The sequence below is a fragment of the Boleophthalmus pectinirostris genome, unplaced genomic scaffold, assembly GCF_026225935.1.
Source record: "Boleophthalmus pectinirostris isolate CB_2022bp ecotype Guang Dong unplaced genomic scaffold, ASM2622593v1 HiC_scaffold_10, whole genome shotgun sequence".
NCBI classification, from domain to species: Eukaryota; Metazoa; Chordata; class Actinopteri; order Gobiiformes; family Gobiidae; genus Boleophthalmus; species Boleophthalmus pectinirostris.
The window spans coordinates 21,940,968-21,960,644 of record NW_026570971.1 but is presented as its reverse complement, the minus strand read 5'-3'; the positions used below and the strand labels follow the sequence as shown (position 1 = coordinate 21,960,644).

Below are 19,677 nucleotides of genomic sequence, written 5' to 3'. Positions count from 1 at the left end.
ATAGATTTTGTCCTAACCCTTAAAATAGTTTCACAATTGCTCCTAATGCTTTTCATGTACTGCTTTTAGTTCTGCTTAATGTATTTTATTTATTTGTTGATTGAAACATAATCCTTTTTCTATAACTTCTGAATTTGTATAGCACTTCGAGCAGTAGTGACTATAAATAAACCTTGATCACAGCAACAGGTTAAAAAAAGTGAACATTTTCTGACTTCAGTCTATGTTTCTGTATCTACAGGAGTTTAAATGACAGAGAACAGGGCCAGTCTAAGTTGAATGCTGTGCTTGTGAATGGGGAGCTCGTCTGTAGTGTGGCACCCAAAGACAAAGTGGATGCAGTTCGGGTTAAAATGAACACAGCTCGAGAAGACTGGAAGAGTATAATGTCCAACCTCCACAACAGAGAGACCAATTTACAAGTAAGGCTTTGTCCTCAAACCTTCTCCAAAATGTTATGTTAAAGAATAAAATAAATCAGTATTGTGTATATACAGTTGGTGATCAGGATTAGTATTTTAATTAATAAATTTTTTGGTAATCCTGTACAAAACACTTTTTTTCAGAACTTGGTGTCTCAAATGAAGGATTTTGAAGCCAGTGCGGAACCTCTTCAGGACTGCCTAAATGCCACAGAACTGGCTGTGCAGGAGAGCAGCACCCGACTGCATGACCTTACAGCCAAGAAACTGGAGCTTCACAAACTACAGGTGCCAATCAGTAGATGTGATGGTACTTGTAGTTAGAAACCTTTTCATTTTCAGTCTACATCAAGTTAAGGAATAGGCACTGTACTCTGTCATCCATTTTTGCTTTGCTTAAAACAACAAAACAACAAAAAAGCTAACTGCATCTGATGTCATGCTTTTCTTTGCTTCAGTTACACATTTTAACGCCTTCAACAATTGTTCTTAAATGTTTTTCAACCTCTACTGTCTTGTACATAATGAGTGTTGCATTGTCTGACTCTCTCTCCTGTATCTCTGTGTCTGTGTCTGCTTGCATGCCTCTGTGCTAACCTGCCCCTTCCAGTCTGTGCTTGAGGAGTTGGCTTCTCAGGAGGTGCAGCTCAGCAGGCTCAGGGAAAAGGCCCAGCTACTGTGGGACGAGCACGCAGCCGGAAAGGGCTTTGTGCACCGCGTATCTCAGCTCTCTGCTCAGTACCTCGCTCTAACCAACCTCACCAAGGTACAGTAACAGCTGTCTGTCTGCATGCTACTGTCTGGACTTTCTACAGAGGTGGTAGACTTAACTTGTGTAACCCTGCGCAACTTTGTTAAATTGTGTTGTCTTGTGTTTTCATGACTGTTTACAATGGAATTTTAGTTATAGACAGAAATGTTCTCTGCCTAATTAAACTTGGTGGCTTTATAGTACATGCTCAGGTAATTTTTTATAAGCCTTGTGGAAAAAAAGGATGCCAATTAATAAAATTTCACCATAAAAACAAATCTCTGTAGCTTCTCCACCATTTTAGAGATGATGAGATGTGCTTTTAGTAAACTGGTATTTTCATGATCTTTTGCAGGAGAAGGCCTCTAGAATTGAGCGCATTGTCAATGAGCACCAGCTGTTCTCCCAGGGGCTGAAGGAACTCCAGAACTGGGTGGCAGACACCAGCCACATGCTACAGACCTACTGTGCCCCCACAGTTGATAAAAATGTTCTGGACAGCAGGATGATCAAACTGGAGGTAATCAGAACATTTAAATGGCAGCTTTGGCTATTTAAGTGAGAATGTGAAAGGAATAAATAATTACTCCATGATTCCAGAGACATGCCAAGCCTGTAAAGTGCAATGTCAGTGTGAGATATTATTATTACTCTTATGCAAATAACTGATATATTTTGATGAAGCTTTATGTACATGCTTATTGTTTTGGATTTGGATCATCATGACAGTTTGGTTAGTTTATTTATTTATTTTTTATTTTTTTGTGCACGTACTACATACATAAGAATTGCTTTCTGGGATTATACTGCCACTAATATATTGGTTTATTTATATATTTATTCATTCATTTCAATGTATATCTCTTGTCAGGCTTTGCTAACAGCTCGTCAGGAGAAAGAGATCCAGTTGAAGATGTTGATCACAAGAGGAGAGTCAGTCCAGAGGAACACATCCTCTGACGGTGTACCCGCTGTGCAGAAACAAATACAGGAGCTGAAAGACTCCTGGGATGCCCTATTGTCTGCCTCCATTCAGTGTAAAAGGTCAGTTTAATCAGTTTAAAGCATGGTTTTGTAAGTTATTTTACTGTTTTCCATTGTCTGGGGTCTGGTGTCTCAATGTTGGTTACAGCTGTATATTACTTTTACAATTGTACAGTCAGCTGGAGGGCTCCCTGTCCCAGTGGACCAGTTACCAGGAGGATGTTAGACAGTTTGTGACGTGGATGGAGCGAGTTGATGAGAGTCTAGATCCTGCCGATAAACACTGTCCTGAGATGAGAGATAAGACCGCCAATCTGAGCAAAGCAAAGGTATTCTGTCAATTTATTTTACTTAAATTTTACTTACTTTTTTATATATATTTTTTATAATAATCATTATATATTTGCTTTTCCAGTTGTTATATGAGGAAGTCTTGAGTCACAGTGCTCTTCTTGAGACTATCACTGCAAAAAGCCTCAGTATTTCTGAAAACTATGTGACTCAACTTGAGCTGCAAGATCTACAAGAGCGCTACAACACCATCAAGGACAATGCCATGGTAAATCTCGTCTATATTAGATTAAATGGAAACTCAGAATATTACAAATTAGAAATAACTAATGAATCTGTTGTTTTCTTCATGTAGAAAGCAGTGGGTAAAGCGGAGGAGTTGGTGAAGGCCCATCAGGAGTACCAGCGTGGGCTTCATGCCTTTGAGGAGTGGCTGGAGCAGGAACAGGAGAAGCTTGGGTGCTACATGCAGCTGGAGGGAGATGTGGACATGCTGGAAGACACTCTACAAAAGCTACAGGTCTGAAAACTATTTTGTTGTTTGAATCCTATAACTATTTAATATGTGTTGAAAAAAAAAATCCACAAAATTTGGAATGGATGTAACCACCACATAAAGTAAACAAGAAACAAAGCAAAACAATGATTAACAATTTGGCATGATAAAGTAATGGTTTATTATAATAGTAAAGTAATTGAATGTCTTTAAGGTAAATACAATGTATAATTTCCAATACTTGCATTATTACTTACCAACCTTTGTTTCACTATAGGAACTGCAGCTCCACTGTACTGAAGGCCAAGCGTTGCTGAACACTTTGTTGGTGAGTCGAGAGCAGGTCCTCCCCTGGGGTCTGCCCCAAATCGAGGACCGCGCCCTGGAAACTCTACAGCAGGAGTGGAGGCTGTACCAGGCCCGACTGGCCGAAACGCGCTCGCAGCTCAACAGTGCTCTGGCCAAACTTAGGCAGATGGAGCAGAAGTTCCAGTGTCTGGACAGCTGGCTCAAAGGCATGGAAACCAAAGCTCAGCTGCGGACACACAGACGATCTGACCGTACCACCAAAAACGCACAACTTCAACTCATAAAGGTACACAAATTGTTGTTATCAATGGTTTGACAGTGATGTTATTATGAAAATGTTTTGGACAGAGCTTGCAAACTGTACAGTAGATGCATAGCTTAATATGACAGTCTGTGATGTCTTTCTAGTTGTTTTGTTAATGTGCATCTATTACCTTGTGCAGAGTTGGCAGGAGGAAGTGCTTGTTTACCAGGAGGAGATGGAGGGCCTCAGTGTTTTGGCTCAGCAGGTCCTAGATGAGACACACATCAGCTCCAGGATCAGCTCCAGAGCTACTCAGATCACTGCACGCTATCATGCTCTCCTACTGCACCTACTGGTAAATCTTTATTCATAGACCTCTTTTAATTGTTAATTGTCATATAATTAAATATTTCATTTCATTTTTGGGTCATAGGAAACAATCAAACAACTACAAGAGGAAGTGTCTTGCATTGAAGAAGCACAGAGCATTGTCACAACCTTTTCAGACTGGCTTAGCACAGCTCAGAATAACTTCAGCACTGTGGCAATAAGTGTTGATGTAGTTGACCGTTTTGCCATGGAGAGAAAGATGAAGAAACTTGAGGTATGCACAAACAAAACAGTCCTATATGAATAAATAAAATAATGAATAATGAAAATGAATATGCTAAAAACAAAACAAAAAAAACCCTCCTTGATCTGGACAATAATATATGTATTTTTTTGTTTTCCAGTCTTTTCAGGCAGACATGGAGCAGGGCCACACTTACCTGAAAACAATGAGAGAGAAAACTGAACGTGCCATGGCATTCTTGGAGGAGCCTGAAGCTGAGCAGCTAAAGGAAGAAGTGGACGCTCACCTGGCCCAGCTTGAGAGCCTAATGTTGGCTTTAAGGACTGAACACAGCTCCTTAGAGAAATGCATATCACTGTCCAAAGACTTCATGGATAAATATAAAACACAGGCGCAATGGGCACTGGAGACCAAGAACTTGTTAGCTGCAACTGTGGAACCTAAAGCAGAACTGTACCAGAAGAAAGCCCAGCTGGCAAAATACAAAGTAAGTCTCAAGTATTTGAATACTGATATTTGATTACTAGCTTTAGATATGATTGAAAAAATATATACAGCACATGGTTAACTGGTAATTAAAATGTTGTTTCTCCTGTTTGGGGATTTAATGTATGTGTATTTGATTTTTAATTGTAGACAGTCCAGCAGACAGTACAGTCCCATGAACCAACAGTGAAATCTGTGATAGAGAAAGGAGAGGCTCTGCTTGAGTTGGTTCATGATCCGACAATACGTGACAACATGAAAAAACTGCAAACAGACTATCAGGATCTTTGTCTTGCTTCTAAAGTGTGTACATTTTTAAAGTTTTATTTATGACCATGTAGTTTTTCAGTCATTAATACTAATATAACATTTTTGTGTTTTTTCCTCAATATTCAGACCCATGTTCAAAACCTTGTGGATTGGGTGAAAGAGCACGAGGACTACAACAGTGAGCTGCAGGAAGTGGAGAAATGGCTTCTTCAGATGTCCAGTCGTTTGGTCACCTCAGACTCTATGCAAACCAGCAGTATGGAGATGGCTACACAACAGCTAGCCCGGCACAAGGTAACTTTGGATTTCAGATATTGTAAAGTCCAATCTAACAGGTAAACTACTGTAGATTAAATAACTGAAGAAATTATTCCTTAATCCTATAGTTTAAATTGAAAGTTGTTATTATGGCTGTTTACAACATATTAACTGGACTTGTTATTTTCAGGCAATAATGGAGGAGATTTCAAGTTTTGAGGATCGTCTCAGCAGCTTAAAGCAGAAAGGAGAAGATCTTGTGGCAAGTTGTACGGGTCAAGTTCAAGCCAAAGTCAGTCAACAAATCCAAGCTCACCAGCAGGGGGCGAGAGACAGCTACTCTGCCATTTGTAGCACTGCACAGCGAGTAAGGAGTTACTTAGTAGTTTGTGAACATGTAATACTAGCTAAGATTGTAAGAATGGATTTTCTTTTTGTTTTACAGGTTTACCAAAGTCTGGACCGTGAGCTGCAGAAACACGTGAGCCACCAGGACACTCTGGAGCAGTGTCAAACCTGGCTCTCCACCGTCCAGAAAGAGCTTCAGGTCAATGATCAGGGCCCATCTGGTCTACAGGAGGCACTCAAGCAGGTAACACAAGTGTTAAGTGTACATTTCTGTACCCTTTGCAGTCTTTGCTTATTGGCATTACTCTAAAATAGTGCTATAGAATAATTATAAAGAAAAGAAAAACATGTTGTAATTAGATGGAAAGACACAATGCAATTGAAATCAAAACTTTGAAGACCAGAACTAATCTAAGGCTAAATCAGGACTAAATTTGCAACATTAAATTATTATTTTTAATTCATTTGACTCCTTTTGACTGTAGGACTTACATTTTTTCAACATGTAACATTACCTGTATAGTGTGTATTTGTTCATTATAATAATTGTGATCTCTGTTTTGTGGCAGGTGAAGCATTACAGGGCACTTCAGGAGCAGGCCAGCACTTACCTGGATCTCGTCTGCTCTGTCTGTGATCTGTCTGATGACGCAGTGAGAGTGACAGCTGCAGAGGTCCAGCAAGTCAAGCTAACAGTGAGTTTCCAAATGTCATTAAATGCAGTACTTATGAATATATTAGACAAAACAAAAGAAACAATTGTAACTCAAAAAGTAATCATCATCTGACCTAGAAAAGTAGAATGAAACAAAATGATTTTACAAGTATGATTTTTTTGCCTATGAGGCTTACATGGATTTGTATGGTGTTTCAGATTGAGGAACGTATGTCCAGTGCTCAGGAGTTGTCCGAGGGCTGGAGACAGATCAGAGACCAGAAGCAGGACCTTACGGCTCTGTTCCAGGACCTGGAGCAGCAGTTGCTCAGCCTCTCCAGACGACCTGCAGAACTCGAGATCAAAATCGCACAAAACATGCTCTCACAAGCCAAGGTACAAAATGCATAATACATTTTTGCCGTTTAAACAGTATGTTGCCTTTGTAAATTGTTTAAAACTAAATTTCTTACTTTTTCCTTATTACTTAGTACTTTCAGTAAAAACATGCTGTCTGTATGAATTCTTGACAGGACTGTAGTCAGCTCCTTCAGTCAAAGCAGAGCACTCTGACCCTGATGTCTGAGACTGTGAGTCGGCTAACAGGAGGTCAGGGTTCACAGGAGCACTCGGACCTGGACCGTCTCAGTGACACGTGGCTGGAGCTGTGTCACCAGGCCAACAGACTGCAGAGCCAGAGGGAGGAGGACCTGCGGAGGGCACAAGAGTACCATGACTGTATCAGTGCTGTCGAGGCGCTCTTCGAACAGGTGTCCAGAGAGTGGGACAATCTGGCTAGGTATGTCTGTAACTTTTCTGTTCATGAGTCCATCACCACCTTGTTGAAATGGCTTTACCTAGGATGTTCTACAGTACATGAAACATATCTACTCTAGAATTTATTCCATTACAGGTGTTAGCTGTATTAATTGTAATTGAATTCTTACTGTGAGTGGTCTGACCTGTAATTTGACCTGGTGAGGCAATGTGCTTGTCTCCATGAAAGTAGAAGTTGAATGTCATAGTGTAGAACATTCTATGCAAAGCACAACAAATGTGGAGGAAACAAGGAGGTGTGGGACGCTCATCCAAAACGTACAGTGAATCTTTAAGAAATACCCTAATATACAGAGCAAAATCATTATTCATTATATACTGTTTGATACAGAACTGACGCTGAAAGTTCATCTCAACATCTGGAGGCTCTACGTCAACTTGCATTAACTCTTGAAGAACAGAAGGGGGCTCTGGAGGACTTGAAGGAGCAGAAACAAAAAGTCATTCAGCATCTCAATTTAGATGACAAGGAACTGGTGAAAGAACAAATCAGCCATTTTGAGCAGCGATGGACACAGATGCAAAACCTAATTGAAAAGAAGGTACAGGATTCAATGGTGACCTTAGAGGACATGAGCCAAGTGGAGACCCGTCTGAGAGAGGCTCGTGATTGGGCAGAGGAGCAGCAGCCCGCCCTATCAGAAGCCATGAAGATGAGTCCACCTCCAGAACTGGCCCAGAGCTTTTTATTTGACCATTTAAGTATATGCAGCGAACTGGAGGCCAAGCAACTGTTACTGGACCAAGCTATGACTGATGCTGATCGAGTGATGGCTAGATTAGGTCTAAGTGAACGGCAAAATCTACAGCAGCTCATCTCTGACACCCAAAATGTAGTGGAGTCTTTGAGCGTCAAGGTGGTACAAAGACGAAAACATCTTAGCAAAGCATTCACAGAGAGGACGCAGTTTTTGTTAGCAGTGAATCAGTCAATATCATGGGTCCAGCAGAATGAAAAGAAAGCCCAAGCTGAGGAATACATTGCTTTGTTACCAGAAGATTTGGCTAAGCAAGTCAGAACATGTAGGAATATTCAAAGTAGCCTTAAAGCTTATCAAAGTGAACTTACTTCATTGTGGTCTCAGGGAAGGGACTTGATGAGAGATGCAAGCGAGGAGGAGAAAAATGAAATTCTAACAAAGCTACAAGAATTGCAGAATATTTTTGATCGAACGCTGCACAGATGTGGGCAAAAACTACAAGAGCTGGAGAAAGTTTTAGTGTCACGCAAATATTTCAAGACAGATTTGGAGAAGATTTGTCAGTGGTTAAAACAAGCAGATATCGTCACTTTCCCAGAAATCAATCTAATGGTGGGTGATGCTGAGTTGGAAACACAATTATTTAAATATGAACAAATTATTGAACAGGCAATTGAATATGAAAATCTGTTGCTTATTGTGCAAAGGGCTGGGCAGGAGATATTACCCACTTTGAATGAGGTGGACCATTGTTTCTTGGATGAAAAACTGAATACCTTACCTCAGCAGTATAACAGTATTTTAACATTAGCCAAAGAGAAGCATGAGAAAATCCAACAAGCTATTTTTACTAGAAATGAATATGCCTCCTTCATTGATGTAACACACAAGGCACTTAAAGAACTGGAGGAACAGTATAACCATCTTGGCACGCAGCCCGTTGGTTTACAAACTGAAGAAGTTCTAAATTTGCAAAGTGACTATAAAGCAATGCAGGCAGATCTTAGTAGCTTGGGTTTAGCTGTGAGTGAACTGAACCAGAAAAAGGAGGGCTTCCGAAGCACTGGACAGCCCTGGCGCACAGAAGAGATGACCTTACTTGTTAGTTTGTATAATAGTTTGAAACGCCTAGTTGAACAGAAAGTTGAACATTTGGATGAGACTTTGGAGTCGTTTGAGGATCACAAAGCTATGGCAATGCAAGTTGATTCAGAATTAAGGGCGACGAAAGAGCAGCTAGTCAGGGTAAACTCCGAAACACAATCAGCAGAGGAAAGACTGAAAAATTACCACGCACTTGCAGGTAGTTTGCATAATGCAGATTCTCATTTATCGAGGCTTATGGAACAAATGGACACTCTAGCGCCACGTGTTGACCAAGCCGCCCAAGATGCATCCAAAGAGCAAATTGTTTCGTGGCAGGAAGAGCTGAGATCCTTACAGTCTGCAGTTGGTGAGCTGATAGAGGAGTGTGAGAACAGATTTGTCCAGAGTAAAGATTTTGAAACAGAGATGAAAAGGACACTAGATTGGTTGCAGCAGGTGAGGGATGATTTGAGCACGGCAGTGATTGTGGATGTGAGAGTGGAGAAAGTCCAAGAGGAGATCAGGAAGCAGCAGATCATGCAGGAGGAAGTGCAGTCTCGCCTCAGGATTGTGGCAGCTCTGAGCTCAAGAGAGAAACAGAAATACATCAGTGCTAATGAGCTGGTCCCAGTCCACCTCGATACAAGCCTGGAGGAGATGGCCAAGCTGCAGGCTGATGTTCAGAAAGCACTCAGCTCTAAATTGGTAAGACATTGCATATAAATTTTGTTTAGTATAAACCTAAATTGAAATTTGAGCATAATTTAAACAACTTACAAGATACCTGGAGTCATATTTTGATTGTTTATTTATCCATGCAATGCTTAAAGCTGCATCCATGCAATGCTTAAAGCACGTGTATGAAAAGGCCAGGACTCCCTTAAAGAGGTTTTTAATCTCAGTGTGTTTTTCTTGGTTAATAAAGGTTAAATAAATTTAAAAGATGTTGCATTTCTAAGTGTCACATATGCTATCAAAACACAGTCTAATAATTTCCATGTATTAATTACATTCACTACAAAACATCTGCCAGTGTATTGTTTCTAATAGCCCTGCTGGATATTAACTATTTCTTAATGCTTTTGTTTCCACATGTTAGCAGTAGAGGGCAACAGACACATCATTATTTATTTGTTAAATGTATTTTTGCAGATTACACTGGAGGAAGCCCTGGTGCTATGTCAAAAATACCACTTCCGGATGCAGTCGGCCTGTGAGTGGCTGGAGGATGCTGTGTCTTTCCTCCAACAAGCCAGCCTGGGCGTGGACGTGGAGAACTATGAGGAGTGTCTGAGGCAGCAGGAGGACATCATGGTTACAGAGCAGGAGTTTCTGATACATTTAGATGAACTGCAGGCTCTTCTCCCTCAGCTGCAGACACTGGTGAACCCCACTGCCAAAGAGCAGCTCAGGGTCAGTGTAGAGTCAGCCAAACAGAGAGGAGCAGAGGTCCGGGATCAGCTGCAGTGTCACCAGGATGTCCTCCACAGGTATGATTAAAATTATAAGTTGATTCAAAGTCTGTGAGAATTATGAATGCAACTTTTAAGGATGTTATTGGTATATTATTTGGGAAAGAGCTGCCTTTGCACATTAGACACATTAGACAGGCCTTTTCTCTACCTGTTTTAAATCATGTCTTTAAACGCACGTTCACTTTAGCTTTTTTTTGTTTGATGTGTTGACATTTTACCAGCTTTTTATTTTTTTTGTATGTATGTTGTTTTTATGTTTGTATATTGATATATTTATATTTTAATTCTTATGTTTTGTAGCACTTTGGTCAACCTGTGTTGTTTTTAGACTGCGTTATAAATAAAGTTGTGGTTGCAGTAGTTATTTCAGTCTTCTTTCAAATGCTAATCTTCCTGGATTTGATCTGAATCATAATTTTCAAATAGAAATCAGATGTTTTCATGCTTGCCTGAAACATTTTTTTTTTAATTGTTCAAACTAGAGACTGGTAGTCATACTTTTAAAACAGATACATTTTTATGTGAAGAAATTATGTTACCTTTTAGAACAGTGACCTTGATATAAAAAATGTCCTATTTATCTGTAGCTGTGTTGCCCAGTGGAAGTCGTATCAGGAAGCCCGACAGACTGTCATTGAGCTCATGAATGAAGCTGAGAAGAAGCTTACTGAGTTTTCTACAGCAAAGGCAGCTACCAGCCAAGAAGCAGAGGACAAACTTTGCAGCCATCGGGTAAAAACACCATAACTAGTCTTTAATATTGGGGAATAAAGAGCCACTGTCTTTTGAATAGTATTTTGTTTAATACTTATTGTGTATCTACTTTTTCCTCTAGTCCCTTGTGTCACTGGTGAATGGTTTCCAAGAGAAGCTGAGTGAGTTGGAGGAGCAGGCCTCTCAGCTGGAGTTGGTGGGGAGTGACGCGAGCAAAGCAACCATCAGTCGCTCCATGACGACTGTTTGGCAGAGATGGACTCGGTTACGTAGCGTGGCCCGGGGACAGGAGAGAGTACTGGAGGACACTGCACATGAGTGGTGGACATTTAGAGAGAAGGTAAGTGTGGATAGGCACGCATAGTCCAAGTCTTCTTTTCTCTTCAAATCACTATATGACCTACCAATCTTCCTGGAGACAAATTGGTGACTCTACAAAAATTCAAGTCTTCTTTGGCAATTAAACTTACATTACACAGTGCACCTTTAATTTAGCACATTATCTTTTATCCTTATTTATGTGTTGTCTGAAATATGCTTCATTAAAAAAATATATTTTACAGATGGCGAAGGTGAAAGCAGTGGCTGATGAGCTGCAGAGCCGGGTCCCTGACAGTGCAGTGGAGAAGGCCTCTAAAGCCACACTTCTGTCTCTTCTGGACCAACACGAGCTGCTGAGTCAGGACCTGGAGAGAGAGCTGTCCTCACTGATGCTGCTCAGACAGTACGCTCTGAGTCTGTTACACGACATGGAAGTGCCTTCTCCCACAAGTGAACAGGACGAACTGCCCAGCCTGCGTGAGATCAGAGCTGTGCAAGAACAAATGGAGAGGTACTCAGTTTATGTTGTGAAATCTGGTTAATTTTACTGTCAGGGAGAAGAACGTTTCTTGGGCTACACTGCCACTTGAGCTGCATGAAAGTTCTGCATTGAAATTCCTCACACAATCACAGTCACTCAGGCCATTACACAGATACAAAACTGTATATTTGTGTGTTTTAAAGGTGTAACTTTGGATCCTAACCATCTTGTTTCCATTGAGATGTTACTGATTTGCCTGGAATGTTCTGCAGTATGACATTAAACCTATCTATCTTGCATTTATTCAATTACAGATGTTTTAATTGCAATTGATAAAAATAATAATAAAACAAGCACTCTTATTGTGGGCAGGATCAGATTCTCCTCGAGAAATATTACATAGTGTTTATTATTTATTGAATATTACACACTGTTAAAATGTCAATGATATGATAAATTAACCTTGGAAATTAATTATGGAAATGAATTAACTAGAAAAATAAATGGTTTTATTTATCTTGTCTTTTCCACAGCCTCCTGACACAGTCACGCACCAAGCGAGCTCAAGCTGCTCAGGAGCTCAGAGATAGAGAGGAAGTGGAGAAGGAGCTAAGTGTTGTAAAGACATGGATTCAAGAAACAAGAGAGCTACTGCTAAATCCAACTCCAGATATTGATGCCTTACTGCAGGAACTTGAGGTACACCCCACAAAATATAACAAATGATAATAAGTGTATGCATTTTTGTCATTTGATTTTTAAAAGTGGATATTATGTTTTAGATTGTGCATGGAGATGTGATCAGTTATCGGCAGAATGTGGATAAGTTAGCTGAACAACAGCAGAGCAAGTACCTGGACCTCTACACTATACTCCCCTCTGAGATCTCTATGCAACTTGCTGAAGTCTCCCTGGCATTAGGAGCTATTGAGGACCAGGTATTGTGTCACGTTTGGTTTAATAAATTTACATATTATATATATATTTTTATTACCTAATAATAAACGCTTTTCATGTTTTCACTCTTTAGGTTCTATCTAAAGAGCGAGAAATTCAGAAAACCAGAGAAATCAAAGAAAACTTCAGCTCCAGGATCCATGACATCTCTGAGAAACTCAAAGCAGTTTCAACTAAATTTAAAGAAAAATCTCCAGATGTGGATCATGCCAAAGAGGAAGTAAAGGTTTGTCTGTCATGTTTTTTTTTGTTTTTTTTAAATACTTTGTTAATTTATTTTTTTTATGTGGCTTGGGTCAGTCAAATTACTTGTTCATATCATATTTTCTAACTATATTGCTTTCATACAACATGTACTGGTTGCTTATTTTACCTGAATCTCTCATATTATTGTTCAGAGCTTGATGGAGGACCTGGACTCCTGTGGCCGGACTCTTGCTGAACTGGATTCTGCAGTTCAGGATTTCAGTCGTAGAAACCCATTTTTGGCCAAACAACTCAGTGACGCCATCAGCAAATTATCAGAGATGCACCACCACACATCCAGACTGGCAGACTGTAGGAATAACTGGCTCAAAAAGGTTTATATCTTAAACTTCAGCACCTTATTCAAATCACATTTCTGATAAATGCCTTGCCTATAATTGTTCATCCTCCTTTAGGCTGTGTGCTATATAGACGAATACAATGAAATGCTGGACTTCATTGTGAGGTGGTCTGAGAGAGCCAGGGGTCTAGTAAGAGCCAACATCATCTGGAACTCATCTGTGCATCTTCAGGAGCAAATACGCATGTACCAGGTGAAACCATGAGTCACTAAGTCATAAGTAGGTCATTGAAAGGTACACTATGTAACTTTGTGAATGTGCCGCTTTAGTGTTTTTAGTTTCCTTGGAATGTTCAATTAGTACAGCCTTAAACTTATCTTTGAACATATATATTGTTAGTCTGTCCTTCGTGAGTCCCGAGAGCTTCATGGAGATCTTGAATCAATGGCGGAGAAGGTGGATCTTCTGTCTGAGGTGCTGCAGGTGGAGTCCATGAGTCAGCAGGTGTGTGAGCTTAGCCGACACACAGAAGAGTTGCAACAGAGCATCAAGATACGTCTGCAGAGCCTGGAAGATGCATACAAGGTAACCATGTTCTGCCCATTTACTACAATATTTTGACTAAATCTAACTAGACAGGCTATGAATTAGTATCTAATTATTATATCATAAACCAGGGGTGTCAAACTCATTTTGGTCCGAGGGCCATATCCAACCTACTTTGATCCCAAAGGGGCCAGATCAGAAAACTCATGGCATATATACCCCCAAAAATAACAATAAGTTCAAATATTTGTAAAGAGAAACACAAATCTATTACAGAAATCTCTTTAAATTGATGAACTCTTTCTTTTACAAAATATTATAATATTATGAACAACCTGAAACTTTAAGAAAAATACAATTTCAACACAATGTTTTAACATTAACATGTATGCATTTCATAGAATTTAGTCATGCTTTCTTTTTGCTCCTGAAACTTAATGTTCATTACTGAGAAAACCTGCTCACAAAGGTAGGTAGTAACTCTAAATCTATTATTTCTAGTTGCATGTCTGCAGACACATCAGAGGTTTTGACTGTGAATGGTGTGTGAAAAATTGCAAATTTTGTCTTCAGGTTTTAAAATATAATTAAAATATTTTAATAGAAAATCAGCTGAGGGCCAGACTAAAGGTCTTGGAGGGCCGGATCAGGCCCCCGGGCCGTAAGTTTGACACCCTTGTCATAAACCATGCCATATCAGCATTGCCTGCAAGACTAATTTGCTCTCATTTTATAGAAAAGTGTGTCTAGATCTTGCTGCTGTCAAAAATGTGCCAAAATACAGCAAAGACAGCTTTTGGCACATATTTGTTTGGCATTGGCCTGTTTGTTGTATACTGTATGTAGCTGATGATCTAATGAATGTGTATAATGTTTGTTTTGTCAGAGTATGGAAGCCTTAGAATATGAAGTGAAAGCTCTACATGTTGCTTTGGAGCAAGTTCAAGCCACACTGACCTCACCAGAACTGGCCCGACAGAGCCTCAAAGAACAGCTGGCTCAGAGACAAGTAAGTCCTCAAACTAAAAAAAAAAGAAAACCTAACCACTTTAATTTGTGTACTACTTAACTGCTCTTGGTTTTGCAGCGTCTATTGGCTGATATGGAGGGCTTTAAGCAGCAGGTTCAGGCCGTACAGCTGTGTCAGAGTGCTCTGAGGGTCCCAGAGGAGGTGATGCCCAACCTTGCCATCTGCCGCACTGCTCTGAGGCTGCAGCAAGAGGCCAGCCAACTGCAGCATGTGGCCATACAGCAGTGCAATATCCTCCAGGTACAGTAGGGGGCACTGTGACTTCAACCTGTTACCAGTGTTATATGTAGGATAGCTATAGTCATTTAATGTAGAGAACTACTAATTGTGGTTATATCTAATGTATAAGGTTGTTGAGTCATGCTTTTCAAATTGTTACATTACAGTTCTGACAAATAGTATAGTAAAATCATGTCTTGACACAAATCTACCCACTTGCATAATTGTACCTTTTTGTCTTAAACAGGAGGCGGTTGTGCAGTATGAGCAGTATGAACAGGAGGTGAGAGACCTACAGGGGCTGATAGAAGAAGCACATCGCACCATTCAGGACAGACCCATCCCATCCAGCAACATCCAGGAGCTACAGGCTCAGATCCTACACCACGAAGTAGGTCCTAGGTCTAACTGTTGTCATTGGTGTGATGTTTATAGGTGTACATTCTTAATCTGTTACATTTAATCAATACAATTTTAACTTTTTAGGAACTAGCGCAGCGAATCAAAGGATACCAAGAGCAGATTGCATCCCTTAACTCCAAATGTAAGATGTTGGCGGTAAAGGCCAAACATGCCACCATGTTACTGACTGTGACTGATGTTGAGGGGTTGCCCGAGGAGCTGGACAGTGACAAAAAGACTACACAAACAGTTACGGTAAGAAAACCATAGTCTTTACAGCTGTTTTATACACTAATAATATAATATATAATTCTTTACAGTTATAGTAGCAACTCATGAACAATATATCTTTTAGTGGATTAATATTTGAAACAATATTATGCGTAGAAATTGTAATTTGTCAAGTCATTTAAATTAAAGTAGCTAGCAAATAATATGCTTTGATACTGTATTTATCTATTTTTTTTTCTATCCCTCATTACTAACTATGATTGGAGCTCATTGTACTTTTTTTTTTACCTTAACATGAGTGCACTCTACTTAAAGTGCCTTATCTTCTCAATTCTGAATTTACTTTTGTCTATCTTTTGCATGTGTGTACTGATTTGTGTGGTCTTGGTTGTGGTTTGTCAGATGACTGCTGGCCGCTGTCACACGCTCCTGTCTCCTGTCACTGAGGAGTCTGGAGAGGACGGCACTAACAGTGAGATCTCTTCACCGCCTGTTTGTCGCTCCCCTTCTCCTGTCACCTATTCGGAGCCCACAGTCTCCAAGGTAAATCTGTCTGCCTTTCCTATTATTACTTTCAGTATGTACTTCACTGGTAGTGTTGTTGTTTTTTGCTGTACAACTATAACTGTTTTGCTGAGGATTTATTAACCTGCTGTCCCCTAGAGCAAGCAGACTCATTTCAAGGCTGTCTTAGTGGATTAAATGACTGTATGTCATTCAAAATCAATCTATATTATTTTGCTATCAGATGGGGAGAGGAACACTTATAAGAGCTCCTATTCAAGAGTTATACGACCCAACATTTGACTCCGTGGCCCACCTGGATGACCTGCAGCGATCATGGGAGAGTTTGAAAAATGTGGTACGTTAAAAAAAAAAAAAAAAAACAGTATAGTATTTTTGAGTAATGAATTCAATGATACTTTATTGTTTAGTTTTTCGATCACTGAAAAAAAGCTCACTTTATTTGTAAAACATTTTATAAGCAATTACTTATTTACCACATTTATACTTCCAATATTGTTATAAATATTTTGTATGCACACCCATCTTTACATTATCAGATCAGTGAGAAGCAGAGGTCTCTGTATGAAGCCCTGGAGAAACAGCAGCATTACCAGGGCTCGCTCCAGTCCATCTCTTCCAAAATGGAGACTTTGGAAAACAAACTGAGCGAACCACTAGAGGGAGATATAAGCCCTGACAGCCACATAAGGGACCATCAGGTGAGTTAATAATACAATGAGTTTATTTATTGATGAACTGATAATGTGGATGATTTAAAGCTACCAGCTGTAAGTTTATTTGATATCATGTAGCGGTGAAAAGTGAGAAAACAATAGGGATTGGTCAGCTAGTCTAATTACATATGGTAGCTTTAATAAATGGTTCCTTCTTTCTGATCATATCTCATAAAACATAAATAATTTTCCTTCAGATATTTACAACTTTTGAAAGAATTTTCTCTATTTTAGAGTTTTTGAGATTGATTTTTTATAATGAAGCCATTTTGCACTGCTTTATAAAGTTTATAAAGTTTATTTTTTAAATGCTCATGTGTTTTTTCATACAGTAGTACATTTAAAGTGATACAAGGGGATGTTGTGAACTATTCTATTGTATTGCTTGCAGGACATCATTAGAGAAATCCAAACAGTTCAGGATGAAATCGACAGGCTGCAGTTGAACTTCACTGAGGATCTTGTGTCAGACTCTGTAGACTCGGAGATGGCTGATCAGCTCGCCATGCAGTCGTCTCTGTCTGTGTTGGCCGAGAGGATGGCTACAATACACATGAAGGCATCAGGGAAGCAACAACAGTTGGAGGTGATTATCATATTGTCATATTGTATTTTTCATTTATTTTTGTAAGGTATGTTTATCATTTAGAAGTGGACCAAATATAGTCTACAATATTTTTCAAGCTGCAAAAGATCTGATTATAAAGAAACAACATTTGCAATGTGTAGAGTGTTGCAATATTTCAAAAGAGAGTTTAAAGTTATATTTCTGCTCTTGGTCTTAAATTTACAGTCCATTCACATTTTTCTCACACTTGAAGACATTTACAGTTACACATTTGAATATGTCTGTAAATTTTAATTTGTTATGAATTGCAAAAACACCATTAGAAAAGATCCTGTTATTGCATATATTTTCACAAGGATATTTTGATTTTGAAGATTGTGCAATTCCAATATTTTTAGGGATAATACTCAAATTTGTTACCAAAAAGTGAGTTGGTGATTATGTGCTGCCATATTTAATGATTACTCCCTTTTTTGTCCCAGGAGTGTGTTAGTGACCGTTTGGAGGGCCAGCGGCAGGAGCAGGCCATTCACCAGTATCTGACTGAGGTGGATGACCTGGAACACTGGCTGAACACAGCCCGGACCACCGCTGAGTCTCTGCTGGAGCTTACACCTGCAGAGGAGGAGGAAATGGAGACCCTGCTCACTGACTGTCAGGTAAGAGCTCCCCCTAGAGGCCTGTTAATGAAGTAATATAAATGTGCACGTGTGTGCTACAAATGTGGATGAAGTCCATGTTTGTGAAATTATTTAAGTAAAAGCACTTTTGCTAAATCCATAATGTCTGTTGCTACTGATATAATAATTACTTTGCTGTTATTCCTTTTTTTAACTAGTGCAATGGTGATCACCTATAACTATCTAGTCCTTGTACTACTACTACTACTACTATTACTTTTCATTAATAATATGGGCAAATACCATTATTCTCACAATATAAACAATAAATTGTCCTTTTACATTTTGCTGCTGTTTTGTGTTTTTACCTCCATCAAAATTATTTTTTATGCCAGAAATATTCTTTGTATTGTTCTTGTCACATAAGGAACAGAAATCTTGCTGTGGATAAACAAGAGCATTAGGGCAGTAAGAAGTTAAATTCAGATGGCTGGGCTTCTAACGGTCTGAAGCACCGTTGTTAAGAAGATTATGCAAATGTATTGGTGTGCGGGAGGCGTGTTAGCACAGACCTGCAGCTCAGGGGTGGAGGCTTCACGAAGATTAACTGATAGTGCTGCTTGGATTGGTGTGTGAACCAAAGCTGCTTGAATATCCAAGTAGGGGAATCCTAGAGAGGCGTAGTTAGCTTCTCTAGTGGACTAGCAAGCTATAGATGGCCGGTTGTTGCTATGGAGTAATGATTTCATTAAGATGGATAGCAATGGAAGTTGTTTGATTAGAAATGGCTGAGTGATTAGTATAGGATTAGTGGTGATATGCCGCACAGAAGGAGACACTGCAGAGGTGGACCAAAGATGAAGACTAAAAGCCATCTTTGCCTGTCCACGGGACAGGGAGAGCTCCTGTCATAAAGGCTGTGGTCCTATACTGGCCCTTGTTTGGGGTTCCTGTAGAACAGCCATGTTTGAGCTGGCATCTCTGCTCCTGCTCCTCCAGAACATGCTACTGGAGATCGAGGAGAAGGTGCAGGCGTTGTCTGAGCTGACCATGCACAGCGACAGTCTGCTGTTGGAGGGGCGCGCCGAGACCAGAGAGGAGGCTGAGAGACTAACCCGAAAATTGAGCACAGTGAAGGGCGGACTGCTGGAGCTGCAGAAGATGCTACAGGACAAGCAGACTAACATTCAGGTGAGTACACTGTGAGGATAACTCTCAATCTAAACATCAGAGCTACATTCAGTCTGTGGCTATGTCAAGTCACTGTTTCAAGTGTCATCTTTTGTTGGCCCAGGGCTCTCTGCAGGAGCAGGAAGACAGTGAGTCAGACTCAAGTCTCTCTCAAAGCCCCAGTGTGCAGGACTGGCTGGCCCAGGCTCGGACCACTCGCTCACAGCAACACCAGGACACACTGCAGAGGCAGAAGGTAGTGAGCAGCTAATCATACTGAATAATCTTAAACAGTTTATTGTTCACTAATTCTATGCATTTTGATAAAAGGAACTTGAAGAGCAGTTGGCAGAACAGAAGAAACTGCTCCAGTCTGTGGCCAGTCGGGGAGAAGAGATCCTCATTCAACAGGCCTCTCCCAGTAGTGCTGTGTAGGTTACTA

The 19,677-nt window shown here is 40.0% G+C and overlaps 1 protein-coding gene across 1 annotated transcript in view; it reads left to right on the top strand.

The window, feature by feature from the left end:
• Positions 1-19,677, top strand: part of syne1b (spectrin repeat containing, nuclear envelope 1b) — an 80,592-nt gene that overhangs the window by 37,955 nt on the left and 22,960 nt on the right. The window contains 43 exon segments of the mRNA XM_055155188.1: positions 143-153; positions 242-422; positions 567-710; positions 1,033-1,188; positions 1,529-1,693; positions 2,045-2,217; positions 2,333-2,486; positions 2,573-2,716; positions 2,804-2,968; positions 3,222-3,539; positions 3,697-3,852; positions 3,931-4,101; positions 4,232-4,558; positions 4,708-4,860; positions 4,954-5,121; positions 5,276-5,452; positions 5,531-5,677; positions 6,003-6,128; positions 6,308-6,484; positions 6,622-6,887; positions 7,257-9,417; positions 9,865-10,202; positions 10,775-10,919; positions 11,023-11,241; positions 11,465-11,733; positions 12,237-12,402; positions 12,486-12,641; positions 12,734-12,886; positions 13,059-13,241; positions 13,323-13,460; positions 13,608-13,793; positions 14,641-14,763; positions 14,842-15,024; positions 15,251-15,394; positions 15,490-15,660; positions 16,039-16,179; positions 16,385-16,498; positions 16,701-16,862; positions 17,269-17,463; positions 17,928-18,104; positions 19,065-19,256; positions 19,360-19,491; positions 19,566-19,666. Of these exon segments, the coding sequence (XP_055011163.1) occupies positions 143-153; positions 242-422; positions 567-710; positions 1,033-1,188; positions 1,529-1,693; positions 2,045-2,217; positions 2,333-2,486; positions 2,573-2,716; positions 2,804-2,968; positions 3,222-3,539; positions 3,697-3,852; positions 3,931-4,101; positions 4,232-4,558; positions 4,708-4,860; positions 4,954-5,121; positions 5,276-5,452; positions 5,531-5,677; positions 6,003-6,128; positions 6,308-6,484; positions 6,622-6,887; positions 7,257-9,417; positions 9,865-10,202; positions 10,775-10,919; positions 11,023-11,241; positions 11,465-11,733; positions 12,237-12,402; positions 12,486-12,641; positions 12,734-12,886; positions 13,059-13,241; positions 13,323-13,460; positions 13,608-13,793; positions 14,641-14,763; positions 14,842-15,024; positions 15,251-15,394; positions 15,490-15,660; positions 16,039-16,179; positions 16,385-16,498; positions 16,701-16,862; positions 17,269-17,463; positions 17,928-18,104; positions 19,065-19,256; positions 19,360-19,491; positions 19,566-19,666 (9,428 nt within the window).